The following is a 20,609-nucleotide window of genomic DNA, read 5'->3' as shown; positions in this document are numbered from 1 at the left end:
AACAAGAATAAAGATAGAGTTAGGCGGAGAACATCAAGAATGAGAGAAGGAAATCACCAGGAAAATAAAGAATAGAGAATGCAAAAGAAGAATAAAGAAAAGGTCTGAAGGAAACCATCAAGAGAATGTGTCTTTTCCCTTACCCCCTCAGATAGAAAAGTCATAGACTCCATGGCCTCCCTCTGAGCCCTGAACTGCTGGAGGCTGGTCCCCCAGGCAGCGAGAGTTAAGGGCTTGTCATGTAGGCACAAGAATTTGAGTTTGATCCACAGAAGCATGAAAAGGGAAGCCAGTATGACATCACATGGCTTATTATTACAGCATGGGGGAAGAAGGGCTGGCAGAGCCTTGGAACTCATTGGCCAGTCAGCCCAGAGCACTTGGTGAGCTCCAGGCCAGTGAGATCTTGACTCCTCCCTACTCTCCTCCAAAAAAAAAAAATGGTGGACAGTGTTTGAAGAATACCACCCTAAGTGGTGTGCAGGCCAGAGGATGCACCCAAAGCATGTAGAACGTAAGTTCTGTTCTGAGCAGGAGACCCAAGGAGTTCATGTTTCATCTAGGCCCTTCCCACCCTCCGGTGTGCCCCTGCCTCTGTAAGGCACATATCAATGGATGTGAGTCATCTCTCCACATCGTGACCACCTCCAGACCTCTGGTCTTTCATTGACTCTCACCCAGAAATTCCAGTCCACAGGACAGGCACCTTGGTACAGCGGCTTTCTTCATCTTGCGAGAGTGTTAGGCAGCCCGACCCATTCTCAGCTCTCTGCCCTCACCTGGACAGTGTGGTTGCCAGTAGCCACGTCCTCTGGACATTCTCCAGCACTGGGCCCTTGCTCACCCTTCACTGACTTCATGCCCTTCTTAGACTCACTCACAGCAGTACAAGTCCACAGTCCCTAGTGTGACCAGTGTCTCCCTCTCCATCACCAGCTGGACTTCCACCAGCGGCATCATCTCTGTATGAGTCAGTGTGACCACTGCACCTTCCTCTCTCGTCTGGGTGCAGAACTCACTCACCCCGTGCACTGCTGGTCTGTTTTCCTGAGGGGTAGGGATTTTACATCCTTTATACAAATTTGTTCCATTAAAAAAAAAAATGAGTGTTTTGCCTGCATGTCTACATGTGCACCACATGTGTGCCTGGTGTCCCCAGAAGTCAGAAGAGGGCACTGGACTGCCTAGACTTATGGGTAGTTGTGAGCTGTCATGGGGTGCCAGGAACTGAATCCAGGTTCTCTGCAAGAACAAGTGCTCTCAATCACTCACTACCTCTCCAGCACCCATCATTTTTGTTTGTTTGTTTGTTTGTTTTTTCTCTGTGTAGCTTTGGTGCCTGTCCTGGATCTCACTCTGTAGATCAGGCTGGCCTTGACCTTACAAGAGATCTGCCTGCCTCTGCCAAGTGCTGGGATTTAAGCTGTGAGCTACCACGGTCTGGCTCCCCCATCGTTCTTAAAGATTTATGTGTGTGCCTGGGTGAATTCATGTATAGGAGTGTGCAGGTGCCCTCTGGGGCCAGGAAAGGCTGTTGGATCTTCTGGAACTGGAACTGTAGGTTGTGACACACTTGATATGGGTGATGTGAACCGAACCCAGATCTTCTGCAAGAGCAGGAGTGCTCTTAACCACTGAGCATCTCTCTGGCCCTTCCAGGTTTATTTTTTAAATCTTTGATGTAGGTTAAAAACATAAGGCATATGTATAAAGAACATACAAGTAAGAATCCTACTATGGCCGGGCGGCAGTGGTAGTGCACACCTTTAATCCCAGCACTTGGGAGTCAGAGGCAGGCGGATCTCTATGAGTTCGAGGCTAGCCTGGTCTACAAAGTGAGTTCCAGGACAGGCACCAAAACACCACAGAGAAACCCTGTCTTGAAAAAAACTAAAAAAAAAAAAAAAAAAAAAAAAGAGAGAGAGAGAGAGAGAGAGAGAGAGAGAGAGAGAGAGAGAGAGAAATTCAGCTGTGTATTAAAGCTGAACTTTGACCGGCTAAGGGTCTGTCAAAGCAAAGACATTTGTTATGAATATTTGGTGTTACCCAGCCTTTAATATTCCAGCTGTCATCTGCTATGAAATCCTTGTGAGCCCAGACCAATTGGTAAACAGTTCAGCTCCTCAGACCTGCTGAACCTAAAAGTTACTAACTGCCCTGCTGAGCTTAGGAGACAAGCTGGCGGGAGACCATAGCTTTGTTTCCTGTGCTTATGAAGCTCAGACCATCCCCTCGCCTTGAGGAGGCCTAGTGGTTCTCCAGAGCATTTTGACTGAGAACAAAAGAGGTTTTTACATATCAAGGTGAGAGATAAAACAACATTCCTGAGGAGGCAGGGAACCTCCTGCCCAGGGAAAGAAAGGCAAGGTGAGAAAGTGGAGAGGACGGTGGAGGTTCCATAGACTAGGGTAAGCAGATCTCTGGTAGTTTTCTGAGTGCCAGGAGTAGAGAGTAGCTGAGATGGAGAAAGAAGATACAGAGGACGAAGATGAGGCTGGAAGCATAGGAGTTAGTCGTTAGCTGGACTATGAGCTAGGGAGCTGGACGGGACTGCAGTTATGGAGACAGGATTTCATCCCAGAGAAATAAAGTAGACGGATATAGAGCTTGGTATGTCTAGAGTTGTTCCTGCCTTGAATGCCTGGTGGAGCTATAGCTGAATTGATGTAATTTTGTCTTAGAGGAATAAAGTTAACAGACATAAGAACATAGCGTATGTAGATTTTTTATCCCCCTGATATCCCATGCCAGACAAAGCAGAGCCTCCTTGGATCCTGGGGAATCAATAGAGTTCAAAGTCATCCTCAGTACAAGAGAAACTTGAAGCCAGCCTAGGCTACATAAAACCTTCCCCACTTCATTCTTTCACATACAAAACAAAACAAACCCCCAACAACAAAAGGCCATTCAACATTAATCCTTTTCTAAAAAAGTGAATCTTACCTAATTTAGTCGAAGAATAAAACATTGGGAATTTAAAAAAGTACTAGGGGGCTGGAGATGGCTCAGTGACTAAGGTTTGGTATCCAGTGTCTGCATGGTGGCTCATAACTATCTTTAACTCCAACTCCAGAGGACTGATGCTCTCTTCTAGCCCCTGTGGACACAGAATACACAGGATGCAGATGCATACATGCTGGAAAGTCATACACATGAAATAAAAGTAAATCTGGGTGGAAGGATTGCTCACTAGTTAAGAAAACTGGCTGTTCCTCCAGGAGACCTGGGTTCTATTCTCAGCACCCACATGATAGCTCACAACTGTCTAGAACTCGTTCCAGTGGACCCAATACCCACTTCTGACTTCTACAGGCCCTGGGCACACACTTGGTGCACAGACACACACGCAGCCTGTCTTAGCCAGGCTTCTCTCTAGGCTGTAGAGGAGCAGAACTGATTCTATACATATGGATGTATTAGAGTAGCTTACAGGCCCTGAGCACAGACATACATGCAGCGTGTCTTAGCCAGGCTTCTCTCTAGACTGTAGAGAACTGTGTGTGTGTGTGTGTGTGTGTGTGTGTGTGTGTGTGTGTGTGTGTGTATGTATGTATTAGAGTAGCTTACAGGCTCTGGTCTAACTAGTCCATCAATGGCTGTTTCCTGACACAAAGTTCAGGAATCCAGTAATTCAGTCTGAGGCTGGGGGTCTCAGCTGGTCTTCACTGTGTCAGAATCCTGAAGAAATAGTGAGGGAATGCTCCAGCAGCAGGATAGATGAACTTGCTAGTGATAATGAGGGCAAGCTTGCAAAAAGCAAAAGGTTCCAGATTTAGGATGGGTCTTCCCACCTCAAATGATCTGGACTGAAGATGAGTCTTCCTACCTCAAATGATCCAGTTAAGTAAAAATCCCTTCCAGGTGTGCCTAGCTGCTTGGGTTTTTAAGTTGACAACCAATAGCCAGCCATCACACAAGCAAAACACCTACCTATACATTATTTAAAAAAAATTCTTATTTATTTTTTTACATTTGTTTGTGCTTGTGGAGGACAGAGGGCAGCCTACTGGAGTTGGGTATCTTCCTCCATCATGTGTATTCGTGGGATTAAAGTTAGGTCATCAGAGCCGGTGGCATGTCCTTACCCATTGAGTCACCTGGCTGCCACCTTATCTGTATTTTAAAGTGAGAGACAATTCACATCACATCTTTTTTTTGAGGGCCAGACATAACCAGGGGCTTGCTAACAAAGCATGATGGACAAGTGCTCTGCCAGTGAGATACATCCTCAGTCTTCCCCCCACCCCCTTAGCTTTTAAGACAGAGTTTTACTGACCCACTCTATGGCCCAAGCAGGCCTTGAACTTGGGATCTTTCTGCCTCAGTCTCCTGAGTAGCCGAGAGGGCAGGCCCACAGCACTAGGCATGGCTGAGGAGTCCCATCTTTGAATGCTGCAGAAGATAGAATAGTGCTACATCATTCACAGATTCAGGGAATCCTCATAACTGCTCAGATAGGTATTTGATCTTCTCCACGATGCCGCTGGAACACAGCATTTCATAATAGTCAGTATTGTAGGAAGGCTACCAACAGACTTCTAATTTTGTGTCACAACTTTCCATTTGTTTCTCTTCAGTTTTCTAGGCAAACAATGTTCTGAAAAGCAATTTCTAGCCTTACAGCTTTCCGTCCTTCATTTTCCACTGTTCTCTGCTGTTTTTCCACATTAACTCTGGTAAGACACTGGACAATGCTGCTAAGTGAGACATGGGGCAGCCATGAGTGGGGGATGTCCAGCTGAACTAGTGCCTTAGTGGAAGAGAAGGAAGGGACAGTCATGTGACAGTGACAGGTGTTTGCCTTTTCTTTGATTTGCCAGCTGTTTAGACTGCTGAACAGTTAGAAGGAATGTGTAGTCTGTATATCGAAAATTTTATTAAAGTAAATTAAAGGCCAATTAAACTAGTTTTATTCAAAGTAAGTCTACATTAAATTACAATATTAACAATCTGTAGACACAATGAACTTAAAATATAAGAAGTAGAAATAGAAATCTATTTGGTCTTTCAGAGACCACATATCATAGAACTCCTAAATGAAAATTTACAAATATAGAAATGATACTTAAAGAGTAAGGATTTTAATATGGGAACCCAAAAGATGTCAGATCTTAAACATGCATGTTTCAAAAAGGGAGAATCCTTTAATAATTTAGCATAAAATCGAGTTATATAAACTTGGTATATTCCAGAAAATATTGCTTTAAACACTTATACATGATCAAAATTCCTTTGGTAGCTTTTAATCAAAATGAAACATGCTACTTTGTAAAATATAAAGTACTTTTAAATGTTGCAAAAATGTCTGTCATCATCACCATGCCAACACCACCATGGAGCCTTGTTCTCGCTACTCAACCTCACGTGTGAACACACAGTATGTCACCAGGCACCAACAAGTCCTTAGCCGTTTGACAAAAATCACTAAGTTCTGTACAGTGCCAGGGCAGAGATCCAAGACGGTCCCTATGCAAGACTATAAACCAGGCCCAGCTTTATTATGGTCATCACACAAACTGCAATCTCAGCAGTCCGACAGCAGCCACCCCAGGGCCAAAGCCAGGACCTCCCCACTCAGCCAGCACGGAAACAGACGTGGGACCCTCAAGCCCTAAACACAAACGACAAGCAGCCTGCTGGACGGGCTCTGTATCTCGAGTGACAGACGCGGTGTCCTCTTGGCACATCAGGGACCTCACTTAGGAACCTGATTTACAGAAGCCCAAATTCTGAACTTTCTTAAAACACAGAACAGAGGCTGGTGCTTAGGGTGCAGGGCTGACTGGTGGTCTGGACACTTTCTTCCAGTGCCCACCAACCCAGGGCTCCCTCTGAGTGTTCATATGGGGAAGAATGCAGCATCTAGGGTATTTCCACTGTGTCCCACAATCACACACACAACAAACCACACCCATGGCTGTCTGCCAGAGGAACAAGAGCTTGTGAGGGAACTTCTCAACTAATATGGGCATGTCCAATCTAAAGTCAGAGTGACGAAACAGAAGGAGAGGAAGAATGGAGAGGAAAAAGAGTGACATGTCAAAGTCCTTGTGCCCTGGGAAGGATGATCCAAGAACCATGTCCTCTGCTTTGAATCCAAGTGTCCACAGTTGCAGCTGCAGGACCTGGGAACAGCACAGCAGCCGTGTGCACACTCTGCAGGTGCATTCTAGTGTTTGTCTCATCGCGAGACGGCAGTCTGCTGACGCATCACGCCACATAGTGGTACTGATTTGGACTGTCTTTGTCTCGTTCCATATAGTCTCTGTCTATAAGTGATTCAATCCTCTTTTTCAAATCTCCAGGCTAGAAAAGAAAAATCAAACTTTTTATGATAGGGCACTAAACTCAGAAACATAAACCTAACATCCTGAATGACAAAAATATGCAGCTCTACAACAGACATATTTACACCGAGATCACTGATAATTACAAAATGATCATGTTACCATCATATTCTGAACAGATGTTTAAACAGGAATGACTGCACCTGGCTTCCTTATCTCCTTACATGAGCATATAAGTAGGAAAATCCTACATGTAGCATGCTCTCACATGTTTGGAAGGAAAATCTGATCATGTTCTGGTGGGGCATTCTTATTTTGCTGCTATTATTATTATTGTTGTTGTTGTTATTTGTTTTTTTGAGATGGGGTTTCTCTGTGTAGTCCTGGCTGTCCTGGAACTAGTTCTGTAGACCAAGCTGGCCTCAAACTCAGAGTGCCTCCTGAGTGCTGGGATTAAAGACATGCGTGGCCACCACTGTCCAGCTTGCTCCTATTAAAATTTTTTACACTCATTTTTTGTGTGTGTAAGAGTGTGGGCATACGACAGGATGCTGTGTGGAGGCCAGAGGACAACCTGTGGGACTCGCTCTCTCCTAACACATGGGTTTCAGGGACCAAACTCAGGTCGTCAGGCTTTGTGGCAAATGCCTTCACCCACTGAGCCATCTTGTTGGTCCTAGTGTGATTCTGAGACAAGGCTCTGCTCCATTTCTAGGCTGACCTTGTGAACTCATCATGCAGCCCAGGCTGGTTTTAAACTCGCAGCAGTCCTCCTGCCTCAGCCCCCTGAGGTAAGGATTATGGGTCTGCACCTTCTCTAGCCGTCTTCATCCTCTGGGGAGCATTCCCCTGAGCTCAACCCTGTCACTCCACTCCCCAGACACGCTCCTCTACACAGGATGGCCACAGATGGAGAGTGTTCTAAGTCACCGCACAAGTGGACCTGTCATCGTCACCACACAACTCGCCATGCGGATATGAAGCAGGTGACCAGGCAAATACCCGGCCCTGCCTTCGTTGTTTGGTTTTGTGAGACAGGGTCTGTCTATGCAGCACTGGCCGTCATGGAACTCCCTCTGTAGACCAGGACAGACTCCAGCTCACAGAGATCTGCCTGCCTCTGCCTCTGAGTGCTGGGATTAAAGATGTGCACCACCATGCCAGTCAAAGAATTCAGTCTCTGTGGATGACTAAAACCAGGGCTAAGTCAACAGCCTTAGAACGTCTCTGCCCAAAAGGCACCTGCCTCTACTTCTAAGGCTGTAGGAAGCAAATCATTCAGCACTTGGGCGCACTCAGTCAGCACTTAGCCTTCTGCTAAGGGGGGCATCATTTTCCAAGCAGCAAACCCTTCTTTCTATTCAGGAGCAGGCCATCCATTTTACAAGCTATGGCTTAGCATACAATTAGCTTTGGAAGCGTGGGGGCTAGCGCTTTGCCCGGCTGTACACTATGCTTTATACGTAATTACCAGGTTACTTCCTCTGCGCCTGGCTGAGGCAGGAAACAACAGCAGTGCCTGGGCTGTGCACCCATCATCACGGGGGGGTGGGGGGGTGGGGTGGGGCCGGCACTGACTAAGCAGTCTGTCTCCGTGTGACTCCCTGATAAAAAAGACCAACTCAGGTGTCACACAACCAGGGGACTTCCAGTTGCTAAAGGCCAGCGGTCCTGAGGGTTCAACTCCTTCTGAGGTGACAGTGCACTTTAGCCTCGTCTGCATTAGCAGAGCCTCAGAGCTCAGTTACAGAACAAGAAAGAGGGGCAAGTCTGAGGCCGACTTACATCTCCAAAGTAGGAAATGTTATGTAGCTTGTGAATGTGTGAATGTTGAATCCAGCAGTTACCAACACCACTGCCACGGGGCCCGGGAGTTACCAACACCACTGCCACGGGGCCCGGGGAGTTACCAACACCACTGCCACGGGGCCCGGGGAGTTACCAACACCACTACCACAGGGCCCGGGAGTTACCAACACACCACTGCCACAGGGCCCGGGGAATGGCTTCCGGGAAGCCCCTCCCTCTGTCCCGATATCTCATGGCCCTCGCTCCCTTCTGAAAGCACAGCATGCAGTATGAATTGCTTGGAGGAGCGGAGTCTCTGGTCTCCAGGGTGGTGATGTCAAGGATCTGCAGCACAGAGCCCTTGCTATGGCGTGTGCTGGCCTCTGCTCACACAGGGCCCATGTTATCAGTCAGATGCGAGGACACTGAGCTGCCCACGCGTTCTGTGACTGAGCACAAACCTAGCATCCCACTGTGCCGACAGCACTTACTTTGACTGGAAACTTCAGCTGATTGTACAATTCAGAGACTAGAAGGTTATGACCAAGAGTCTTCCTCATTTTCATTATTCTGACTATGGCAGCGTCGATCTGGTACTGTCTGTCCTGGAACACTCTCTCTGTGGTGCTGACCTGCTCTTCGACCTGGACAAAGACAAGAGAGAATGAGGAGTGTGACGATGCTCCAGTGTGGTTCGGTCCTGACAAACTTGGTTTTCATGTAGACTAAGGCGGGCTTGGATGAGTTTGTTACATTTCAAGTTGTTCTATGAAAGCTCAACTTCTCACAAGTGTACAACTCTACAAATAACACTTGGAAAAATAATGTTAGAGTTGTATTTTCTGTACAAATGCAGCACAGGATGGCTGTGAGCCCCAAGTGGATACTGGGAACTCAGGTCCTCTGAAAGTGCAACCATTGTTCTTAACCACTGAGACATCTCTCTAGCCTCCTTATCAATATAAGTATTTATATTGAGTATTTGAGTATATTTTCTGTCCAGCAAATTCAAAGCCTCAGGATGAATGACACAATTACTGTCTGTGGGAGAGGGGTTGTTTGGCATGCCCCGCCCCCATACTTTATAAAAATTCTCCTCACACTACCTAGACTAAGCATCTCTAAGAATGAGGAGGCCATTAGACCCCAGTGTGTGTGTGTGTGTGTGTGTGTGTGTGTGTGTGTGTGTGTGTGTGTGTGTGAGCTTCAGGTCAGAAGGGCTGACAGCTCTGGTCTTAAGACCCCACTGTGTGTGTGTGTGTGTGTGGTGTGTGTGTGTGTGTGTGTGTGTGAGCTTCAGGTCAGAAGGGCTGACAGCTCTGGTCTTAAGACCCCACTGTGTGTGTGTGTGTGTGTGTGTGTGTGTGTGTGTGTGTGAGCTTCAGGTCAGAAGGGCTGACAGCTCTGGTCTTAAGCTTGCGTCCATTTGGGAACCCGAGCGCCTGCTCCCTCCTGCTGAGTGCTGCTCTGTGACCTGTAGGTTCTGTAGGAGACCCTCCTCCTTCCAAGGCCCCGCCTGGAGCAGTCTGACTGGACCAGGGAAAGCAGAGCAGGCACTAGCTCTGGAAACCCATGGGCTTCTTCTGTGCTGGCATCCGACACAGGAAGGTGTGAGTTCACACACAGGCACAGCGGCTAAGCAGATTTCTTGACTTTTACGTCTACTGATAACATAAAATTAATGAAAGATCCGTGAAGGGACACTACTCCACACCCCTCATTTGCACTGGATTCAGACACATGCTCTGACCTCTAACAGTCAACATTACTAGAAAAGCTAAGGACTCACGGTGAGAGCACACACTGAGACAGAGAGCCGGCACTTACGGTCTCCTTCATCTGGATTTGATTGATCTTTATTCTGAACAACTTGTGTTTGAAGTCTCCATTGAAAATGAACTTATCTCCGTCTTCCACCTCCTTCCCTTTGGGACTTTTAATCAGAACGCGTGCTTTCCCACAGGCCAGCGACTGCAGAGTTCTTCTCAACTCATTGTCCTCTGAGGGAGGCAAAGGAGGCGCTGGTCACACAACACACAGCCTGGACACTGAGAGACGCTGGGCGACAGCAGAGGCTACGCCTCCTCTTCACTTGCCCCTCGAGTGCTGCTGTAGGAACTCGTCCCGTGCCTGCCAGGAAAGCACTCTGCCACTGAGCTACACCGCCAGCTCTACCCCCTTCTTAATTAACACAGCAGCACCGAGAGCCAGGCACGGTGGCGCACACCTTTAATCCCGGCACTTGGGAGGCACAAGTAGGCGGATCTCTGTGAGTTCCAGGACAGCCAAGGTGACAGAGTGAGACCCTATTTCCAAAATAAACAAAACCAAAACCGCCCCAAGGACTCCTCCTACCTATGCCAGTGGCCATTTTTATCTCTTCGAAGCTGAACCCGTCCCCCTCGTTGAACATGAGCAGCACCAGCGTCTGGAAGAGGGACACCTGGAACTCCTTCTTGCCCTTGAAGAGAAGGAAGCCATCACAGGGACCGCAGCCTGCTTTGTGTGCGTGGTTTTGGGGACTCAGGACTTACTGACAGCCACCTCGGAAGAAGGAATTACGTCCCTGATCATAAAACACTGACTCTACTGATGGAGAATGAAATGACTATGGGTATTCCTCCACTTAGAAACTCCTGTCTTGCACTGGACATGGCAGCACAGGCCTGTGAACCAGCAGCGTGGTGTGCCCACTGCTCCTTGCATTTAACATCACTTCTCAGACATCAGGACTACATGTTTTTAAGACAATGCCTTGCTATATAATCCCAGGGTGGCCTTCAACTTTCTATCCTCCTGCCTCTGCCTCCTGAATGTTAGGCTCATGACCATGCACCATCACACATGGCTTCCTGAGGCTCTCGGTGGCAATGGGATCCCAGAGGCTTAGGAGGAGCACAGGAAGGTTGGGGACAGCATGGGAAGGAAAGGCCTACAGAATGTTCCTCAACACCTTGTTCAAAAAGAGAGGAGGGCAGATTCTGCCCTAGGATGTTCCACGGTCCCTTTTCCTTATCTAGAATGTCCCAGGGCACACGTGCCAGCCAGTGCCATGACATCCAGCACTTCTGTATGGAGAAGACAAAAGAATAGGAGGGGGATTTGGGGAGCAGCAGTGCTGGGTGTCACCTGCCGGACCCCAGCCCTGACCCCCACGAGCAGAAAGCTTCAGGGGCTCTATGCTGTCTGCAGAGGTCAGCTCCTAACTACAGCCAGAAAGCAACGGAAGACACAAGGGCAGACGTGGACTTGGCTAATGCCTTGCAGAAGAGTGCACGTGACACCCATCCGTGCATTCCAATGGCTCCACAAAACAGGAACTGCAGTCTTCTCCTCGACACACTTCAGCACACATGATCGATCGTGTGTTAAAGTTAGGTGTGGACAGGAAGACTTTCTCCCATGTTCTGCCTGGCGACACACTCCTTCACATAGTCATGCAGCCTACGTCTGCTCCCTTCTTCCAGGACTGCTGGTGACAGCAGTGGGCACTCCTACCCTGATCTGTGAGATGTCTTAGGAAGGACTCCCAGCTCTAACTGAAGGGACGAGAAGAGAGTGAATCTTGAAAGACTCCCTCTGGGGTTTTTGTTCATTGGCTTGGCACTTTCTAACAGGAGGAAGATAAACAGCTAACAGGAAGGAAGAAAAGAAGGAGGGAAGGAGGGAGGGAGGGAGGAAGGAGGGAGGGAGGGAGGAAGGAGGGAGGGAGGGAGGAAGGAAGGAAGGAAGGAAGGAAGGAAGGAAGGAAGGAAAGAGGAGAGAAGGAGGGAGGGAGGAGGGAGGAAGGAAGGAAGGGTAGTTGGAGAAGGCTCATCAGTGGAGTTTGCTGCTCTTGTCCGGGACCAGAACTTGCACCAGGCAGCTCACAGTTGTCGTTTGGTTTCAGAGGATCTGACCTGCTTTCGGGCTTCTTGGGCCCACGAACGCACTCGTGCATACAAGTTTGCCCACACACAGGCACACCAAAACAGGTTGCTTCTCAGAACTGGAACTAAGGCAGTAAAAAGTAGGTGGCCTGGGTTTTGATCTGTATGGTCAAACTTGTACATGCCACTCTCCACGCCACTACACACACAATCAATTCCCTCTGGCAGCTGCACTTGCTGCCCTCTCTGGGATCCATCAGCGCCTTGGCACACAGCCACACCCCACTGTGGTGAGCAGAGAACTGGAGCACATCTTTTTTTCCAGTTGTCTTTTCACACCCACTGCTCTTTTAAAGCGCGTATGTGTGGTGTGTAACTGTGTGTAGACCCGTGTGCTGGCATGCATGCAGAGGCCAGAGGAGGACGCGGAGTGTCCTACGCTGTTGCTTTCCAGCCTTTGCTCAGGTAGGGTGTCTCACTGAACTCGGATCTCACTATTTTTCAGGGAGGCTGACGGCCAGCAAGTCCCTGTGATGCCCCCCATCTCTGCACCCCTAATGCTTAGGTTACAGGTGAGCACAGCTATGCCTATTGGAGATGTTTTAAGTGACACTGTTTGTTTTTGTATGTGCGGGTGTGCCTGTCATGGCGCACTCATGGAGGTCAGGGGCAGCGTGGGAACTGTCTCTCTCCTTCTACTGTGTGGGTCCTGGGAATGAACCTGGTTGTGGCTTGGTGTCAGGTGACTTTACCAGCTGCAGCATCTTGCTAACACGCACCTGGCTTTTTACATGGGTGCTGGGGATCTGACTTAGGCCTCATGGTTGTGCAGCAAGAGCATCCCCCAACTCTGGTAAATAGTTTTCTATTGACCATGAGAAGCTAGTACTGAATCATACTAAAAAAAAAAAAAATCTTGCCTTTCATTGATACGGAAGTTCAGTAACCTGAAAACTCTCGTAACATCCTGGCTGAAAGGAAGACACAGGAGCACTGGACAAGGAACTGACCTCCTTAAACTCCGCCTTCAACACAGCATGTCCCAGTGTTGTCTGCCACTGGAGCTTCCGGCCACTGTGCTTGCCCAGGTAGAAAGTCTTGAATACTTCCTGAAGTCTGACCATCTGCCAAGCCAAGAGACACAGAGACTGAGCACGGCCTCCCCAGCTCCCAGGCCTGCACAGCTGAACTGAGAAGGCAGTGCAGAGTCTGACACTGATTTTCTGTAGTCCACCACCTGTGGTGACACCACAGGCCCGAGTCCCGAGTTTCCTGGGACAGCTGGCTTTTGTCCATTGTGGTGCTTGACACCCGGCTTCACCCACTCCTTCTAGTCACCTCCAGGGGCACATGTGGCCACCCGGACTCAAATGGTGCCTGTAGCCCAATGACTTTCCTCTCCCTCTGGCTAGGGCTGGTGTCACACACTGTCATTGTTTGTATCCAAATGGCCCTTGGGGATTCATGTGTGCTCCAAGCTTGGCTGCCAGATGATAGACTATGGAAAGCAATTGAGCCATGACGGCTTTCACTTCATCAGTGAATTAATAATTTAACAGCATTGGAAAGTTCTGGAAACTCAGAGGTGAGGCCTGTTTGGAGGAAGTAGGTCACTGGGGATGTGCCTTTGAAAGTATGTCCCATCCCTGGCCTCTTCTCCTTGACCCTGAATGCTTCTGCTGCTGTGATGCTCTTGTCTCAAAGCAGTGGATCCAGCTGAGATCTCTGAAACCATGAGCAAAGGACCCTTCACTCCTCTAGGTGGCTTCTCTCTAGTACTGTCACAGTGACAGAAGTGTCACACGACACACCGTCACACTCACAAGTGCATGCAGAGCACAGCTGGATGACTTCCCAGGCACCGAGGGAGTGCGCGGGTTAGTAGTCACCAGCAGTTGGCTACCTCTCTTGGGCCCCTTCTCCACCTGATGCCCTTATCCCAGGAAGCTTTGGACCTTGGCCTTCCCAGTCTTTAGAGTTTAATGGGGCAGTTTCAGGAAGTCTGTTGCAACAACAGAAAACAGACTAAGACAGATACTTTCAGGAAAGTAAAAAGATAGCTCACAGAGAAATATTTGCAGATCACAGATCTGATTAAGAGTCAAGCATCCCAAATGTGAAGAGCACTTAAGATAACAAAAGACAACTCAAAAAAGGCCTTGAATAGACAGTTCTCCGAAGATTCATAAATGGCCAACAGACACGAGAAAAGACGCCTACCTCGTGTCCCCCGGGTGAGGCAGCACCTCTCCCCTGCTGCAGGGATGGCAGACAGGAGTCAAGAACGTGGAGGAGGAGCAAGGTGCTCCTCACTGGTCAGCTCAATGCAAAGCAGAACAACTCAGGCCTGGAAGGCTGTTCCAGCTCTGTCCACCAGTGAGCAGAGGTGTTCACAGAAGAACCTCTACACCCATCTCCACAGACACATCATCCATGACAGCTCTCTGTCCACCAGTGAACAGAGGTGTTCACAGAAGAACACCCATCTCCACAGACACATCATCCATGACAGCTCTCTGTCCACCAGTGAGCAGGTGTTCACAGAAGAACACCCATCTCCACAGACACATCATCCATGACAGCTCTCTGTCCACCAGTGAGCAGGTGTTCACAGAGGAACCTCTACACCCATCATCCAGTGACCGGCTGAGCAAGCTGTCTGTACACAGAGTCAGAGGAATAAAGCACCAACATGCACCGTAGGTAGCATGAGGAATCCTGGCACAGGGAACTAATGCCAATGTCAGTGTGCACATCACGTGTGAGCCCCAAAGCAGGGGACACGCAGGGCGAGCAAGTCATAGAGAGCAGACACTGGCTGCAGCCCAAGGGAGGAGACAGGGAGAGGTGATCCCCCAAGGGAACGGCTTCCATCTGTTTAATATGTCATTTTAAGATGAAAATTCTATGTGAAGGTGTGTTCTGCCACAGCTGAAAAACTACAGTATTAGGTAAGGCTCCAACATCATTTTCTAGAAAACAAAAAACGTACTCAAAGACACTGAGGCTATGAAGGAAAGGCCCAAGGAGCCAGCTCAAAGTTTTGGGATGATGTGGTCGTCAAAATAAGTAAATAAGAACCCACGAGTCCAGTGATAGACATAAACACTGAAATATAAAAGGAGACCAGAGCCTTCTTTCTATTAGAGCAGACTGGCAGCTTCTAAACAGCTGAGACTGGACAACCAGCCCCCCTCATCCCAGGAAGACGGCCGATCGACACAGTTCCCACAGTTCCTGTTTCTAGAGGTCAGACACCAACTGCGGCCAAAGGAGCCTAGCATCACAAGACACCTCAACAGCATTTGCAGAACACTGATCCAGAGCCCGAGATGTGGCTCTGCCTGTGCGCCCTGGGCTCCTGGTACCACAACACTGCGAGTCAGTGTTCACTGTTGTGACAAATACCTGAGAAAAAGAACGAGAGAGGAAGAGTTCATTTGGGGCCAGTTTCAGTCCACACTTTGGTGGTACCATCCCTTTTAGGCCCATGGCAAGGTGGAAAGGACCTGAAGGAAGGGCGTGGCAGAGATGTGGCTGGGAAGCAGAAGTGATGCAAAGGGAGCAGAGCCATACTCACTCTGCACAGCCCACAAGCTTCTTAGGGTCCTTCAACCCATCCACACAGCTCAGTCTCTTGATGCAATCCTGTCTAGAAATGTCCTCCCAGACACACGAGAGGAGAGGTGTGCCTCATTGACCTAGGCTAGTCCTCAGTCCCACCGTGCTGACAGCTCCGACTAACCACAGCGGCTGTCAAGGACAGGCTTGAGACAGCTGGCAAAGCTCGAACAAGGGCTCCTCCCAGGGTCATTTTCTGATCTGAGTACGTGGGGACAACTCTGGGAGGCCTGCAGTGAGGTGGTGAGGCAAAGGTACCACACAGCCCACCGAACAGGAAAGAGACGCCATCTACGCAGCCAGTGCTAACCATGGCGCTCGAGGCACCACCCCGCACACTTCAGAACAAGCGAAAACACTGGCGGTGTCCTGAGAGGCCTGCCAGACAGAGAAGAATGATTCCCAGAGGGTGTGACCAAGCACGGCTCCCAGGACAGGTGGCATGGAGCTTTGCTGGAAGAGATCTTGCTGAGGTACAAAGATGCCTGAAAACCAACTAACCATGAGCCCCAGTGGTCAAACCTGCAGACGGGCAGGCAGCACCGCGGGGTGGGGGAACTGACCAGGGGCTGGTCCAGGCAGGCTCAGGGAGGGGAAGCACGGGACACCGTGTACAGCCAAGGGAAAGCCGACATGCGAGCTGCAGGGCGAGCTGCAGGGCCTGTCTGCTGACGTGGTGTGCGTGAGGTCCTCAGGACAGAGACAGAGTCAGACAGAAGGCTATGGAGGTCAGTGGGACCCACACAAGGAAACAGAGAAACCTGTCTGAGACCTGAGAGGAGCTTCAGGAGGGAGTGGTGACCTGGTCCTCACGTCCCAGCCTCACCCTCGCTGCCCTGGCTTCCGCAGTCCCTGTCCTCGGGGAAGGCCCTCACCCTCTGACCAGGTCTATCCTGCTCCTCCTCCTCTGGGCATCACTGGTGGCGTGGCCATGTTGGGTTTTAGCCTCACCGAGCCCACTTCAGGCTCCACAGTACTTCCAATCAAGTCAATACTTAGAAGGCCCTAAACACCACCACGACCAAGACTCTGCCATCACCTTATGGTAGAGAGCAACCATCAGCCAGGTAAGCTGTCATTTCACAAGTGTCCTTGTGATGGAGAAGAGGAAGACATGGTCTATAGGGAAGTGCCTCTGACTGTGACCGAAGAGGTCCTTTTCCAGCAGCACTTTCCAGGGGCCACAGAACATGGTGTGGGCGACCTGGTAACAGGTCTGGCCTAAGTGGGCTTGGCCAGCAATCGATCACTCACCTCGGGAGGGAGGTGCACTTCCATGGGCGTGTATGTGGGCCAGTAGCCCATGGTGAGAATGTTCACTGTGAGGTCAATGGGGCCTGGTGCACTTTGGTTCTGCATATGCTAAAAACAAAGATACCCAAGACAAAGTAAACAGACAAATACTTAATGCATTGAAGAAGAAATGGTGTGTGTGTACAATTATGTATCTTTTTTGTTTTTTCTTTTTTTTTTGAGACAAAGTCTCTCTATGTAGCTCTGGTTGTCCTGGAACTTAACTATGTAGAAACCAGGCTTGCTTCAAACTCAGAGATCGGCTGCCTCTACCTCCCAAGCGCTGGGATTAAAAGTGTCTAATCTTTAAGACACAGTTCCGCATGTGGACCCACTTCAGTCTTTCCGACTACTCCCACTTCAGTCTTTCCGACTACTCCGCTGTGTTCCAATGTCTCTGGAATTTTTTTTTTTTTTTTAACTTGGTTTCTGTTACAAATATGACAAATTGTTAGACCCCCTCGGTTTTACTTAAGAAACAACTCACTTGCTTGAAGTGAACCATGATGTCCTTGGAGAGCTCCATGTCCTTGAACATGCCCTCCAGCTTGCTGGTGAAGGCAGCGCCACATTCTACGACACGGGAAGGAGTGGGTGAGCAAGAGCCACGCGTGCCGCCCGCCCGCCCGCGAGCCAGCCCCCGGCTCACCGTGCTTGAGCTTCGACAGCATGGACTTCTCTGCATCCACCGACGCGCTCTTGCCCACGAGCAGCCTCTTGGCTAAATCTTTCTTATAAAATGCTTCAAAGACATCTTTACCTGTGCACAAACAGCAAGACCAAGACTTGAGACAGCCGCTTCACAAGCTGCATGCACTCCATGGCCACAAAGCCCCTGGGTACTACTTCTGGGTCGGAGTGCAGGTCAGCATGCTCATCCAGCCAGTCTCACCATGGATGAAACGAAACAGTATCATGATCTTGTCCAGGATCCTCTCCAGCTCTTCATCTGTGGCTTCTTTGTTGCCGGCTCGTAACTTTGAATCCACGTGTTTGGCTAGAAGAGCAAGAGTTCCCATCAGAATTGGCGGTGGGGTCAAAGCAGTAGAGATTTGCTAGTGCACACGAGGCCCTGGGTGACATCTCACACCAACACAGCAAGAAGGAAAACAAACTCCAAACACATCTTATCAACACTGGGCACTCTGGAACCTTCCCCAAACACCACCATTGCAGGACGAGAAGCGGACTTTTTAAAACAGGTGGTCTCAAGGTAATGATGAGAATGTTATCTTCCCAGAACTTTAACAAATCCATAGATTAAAAAAGTAATTCTTTAAATCAATCTCAGACTGAATTTGTCTTTTATTTTATTTTAAAGATTTATGCCCTGGTTAGATCCTTGGCAAAAAAAAAAAAAAAATTATTTTATTCATGTGTGTGGGTGTTACGTCTCTGCCAGGAGACAGAAGAGGGCATTTGATTCTCTGAAGCTTGAGTTACAGTGTGACCTGGCATTTGAACTCTGGAAGACCAGTCCATCTCTCGAGTCCCAGACTATTTATTTTTTCACATTCTGATTTTTTTTTAACAAGTATTGATTTTCTGTGTGTGGGTGTTTTGTGTATGTGTGCCTGTGCACCATGTGTGTGTTTGGTGGCCCTGGAGGGCAGAAGAGGGCATCGGGTCCCTCAGAACTAGTTACAGATGGCTGTGACATGTGGGTGCTGAAAATTGAACCCAGGTCTACTGAAGAGCAGCAGTGCTCTTAACCGCTGAGCCATCTCTCCAGCCCCCCCCCCCCCCCCCGCCCCGGACTGAATTTTAAAGAAGCAGGCTTTTACTTTTCTTTTTCTTTTCTTTTTTTTTTTTTTGGTTTTTGCGACAGGGTTTCTCTGTGTAGCTTTGGAGCCTGTCCTGGATCTCACTCTGTAGATCAGGCTGGCCTCGAACTCATAGAGATCCACCTGCCTCTGCCTCCCGAGTGCTGGGATTAAAGGCGTGTGCCACCACCACCCGGCGGCTTTTACTTTCTTAACCCTAGATGTCAAACACGGGTTTAGGACACACTGCCACAGGCACCAGAATGCACCCTTTTTAAACCTGCGGTAAGAAACTCAGCTGATTTTCTCAGAGGATTCTCCTTGGGATCTCAGGCATCAAGGGCAAGGTGTGCATTCAGGAGTAAGGACGTTCTACCTGGGGCTTCTTGCTTCTGAGGAGACAAAGTCAACCTTGGTGGTGGTGTTTGTGATGGACAAGACGACAGATGTACACCGTGACAGAGACAGGACTCCCAGAAGCCCACACTTCCCTGGGGCTGTTAGAACTCCATGGAAGCCCAGAAGTCTGGTTAAATCACAATGGGTTTTGATGGCTCCTATTATTTTTTTGTTTTTTAATTATGGAGAATGGCTAGGCGTGGTGGCACATGCCTTTAACCCTAGTACTCAGGAGGCAGAGGCAGACGGATCTCTGAGTTCAAGGCCAGTCTGGCTTAGATTGAGTTCCAGGACAGCCAGGGCTACACAGAGAAGCCCTGTCTCAAAAAGAAACAAACAAAAAAATTATGTATGTTTATATACACATGTATATTGTATGTGGTGTATGCATGCATATGCTTGTATTTGTGTACTTGCTTGTGTGAGTATACAGAGGCCAGGGTGGATCTTGGGATCATTTTTCTCAACCATTCCTCTACTCCTCTACCTTTTTTTTTTTTTTTTTTTTTTTTGAGACAGGGTTTCTCTGTGTAGCCCTCACTGTCCTGCAACTTGCTCTGTAGACCAGGCTGGCCTAGAACTCAGAGATCCACCTGCCTGTGCTTCCTGAGTGCTGGAATGAAAGGCATGTGCCACCATCAGTGATCTTTATTTCTTTTTTTGAGACTGCCCCTGATGCACAATGGTTTGGGTAGGCTGGCTGGCTAGTGAGCTCCTGAGGTCTGTCTGTCTGTCTTTCCTCCCTAGCACTGGAGTTACAGACACCACCATGCCTGGGTTTACATGGGTGCTGGGATCTTGACTCAGGTCTTCACACGGTGTGGCAAACACTCTAGCCACTGAATCATCTCCGCAGCCCACAAGTGTTTTCCTGTTCGTGCTGTGAGCTATTCTGGCTGTGCACACCTGTGCTTACACCGCACCGCTGACTACTGCTACCACACTCCTGTCTCCTCCCTGCCCTTCTCTTATCAAGTCAGTGACACTTTTACTAACGGGGGAGGAGTGAGTTTTAAGTGCTATTCAAGAAATAACAACAAACAACCGCACAGAGCAGTCCTGACAACGGTCTCCTCTGAGCTCCATTCTGTCCCGAGTGTGGGGTAGGAACACAGATGGTGACTAGAGAGCACTTCACACCGATGCTGTCCAGAGGCCAGTGACCTTACTGTCCCCACATTGAACACACCCGCTCAGGGCTTCTTACAGTCAGGACAAGGATCCACACTGACCTTTGCCAAGGCAGCTCTAGAGCCCTGCACCAGGAAGCCCTGGCTCACCAACGCTCCCCCGTCCTGCCTCTCAAATGCACAACTTCGGGTCTCTGCTCAAGCCCTCTGAAACACCCCCCTCATGGATGCGCAACTGTGCAGACGTGAATACTGTTGAGCATATGCGTCCTAATGAGGCTTGGACTCTCCCAAAGTGATCAGCCTGGCTGGGAAAACTATTTGAGGCTGAGGTGCTCTCTCTCTCTCTTGAGTGTTTGGTGTTTTTGGTTCTTTTGATATAGGGTTTCATGTAGCCTTGGCTGCCCTGAAACTTTCTACGTAGACCAGGCTGGCCTCAAACTCACAGAGATGCACTTG

General features: G+C 49.0%; 1 protein-coding gene across 1 annotated transcript in view; it reads right to left on the bottom strand.

Moving 5' to 3' along the window:
* Positions 1 to 4,857: 4,857 nt before the first annotated feature.
* The window catches only part of Cul4a (cullin 4A), a 38,908-nt gene continuing 23,156 nt past the window's right edge, over positions 4,858 to 20,609 (bottom strand). The window contains exons 12-20 of the mRNA XM_028881271.2: positions 17,751 to 17,855; positions 17,508 to 17,618; positions 17,346 to 17,431; positions 16,820 to 16,927; positions 12,955 to 13,068; positions 10,431 to 10,536; positions 9,903 to 10,075; positions 8,567 to 8,719; positions 4,858 to 6,306 (exon numbers count right to left, since the gene is read on the bottom strand). Of these exons, the coding sequence (XP_028737104.1) occupies positions 6,211 to 6,306; positions 8,567 to 8,719; positions 9,903 to 10,075; positions 10,431 to 10,536; positions 12,955 to 13,068; positions 16,820 to 16,927; positions 17,346 to 17,431; positions 17,508 to 17,618; positions 17,751 to 17,855 (1,052 nt within the window). The 3' untranslated portion in view covers positions 4,858 to 6,210. The remainder of the gene's footprint in view (positions 6,307 to 8,566; positions 8,720 to 9,902; positions 10,076 to 10,430; positions 10,537 to 12,954; positions 13,069 to 16,819; positions 16,928 to 17,345; positions 17,432 to 17,507; positions 17,619 to 17,750; positions 17,856 to 20,609) is intronic.

This window comes from Peromyscus leucopus, chromosome 17 (assembly GCF_004664715.2).
Source record: "Peromyscus leucopus breed LL Stock chromosome 17, UCI_PerLeu_2.1, whole genome shotgun sequence".
In the NCBI taxonomy this organism is placed as follows: Eukaryota; Metazoa; Chordata; class Mammalia; order Rodentia; family Cricetidae; genus Peromyscus; species Peromyscus leucopus.
The sequence above is the reverse complement of the archived record's forward strand: the minus strand, read 5'-3'. Positions and strand labels throughout refer to the sequence as shown.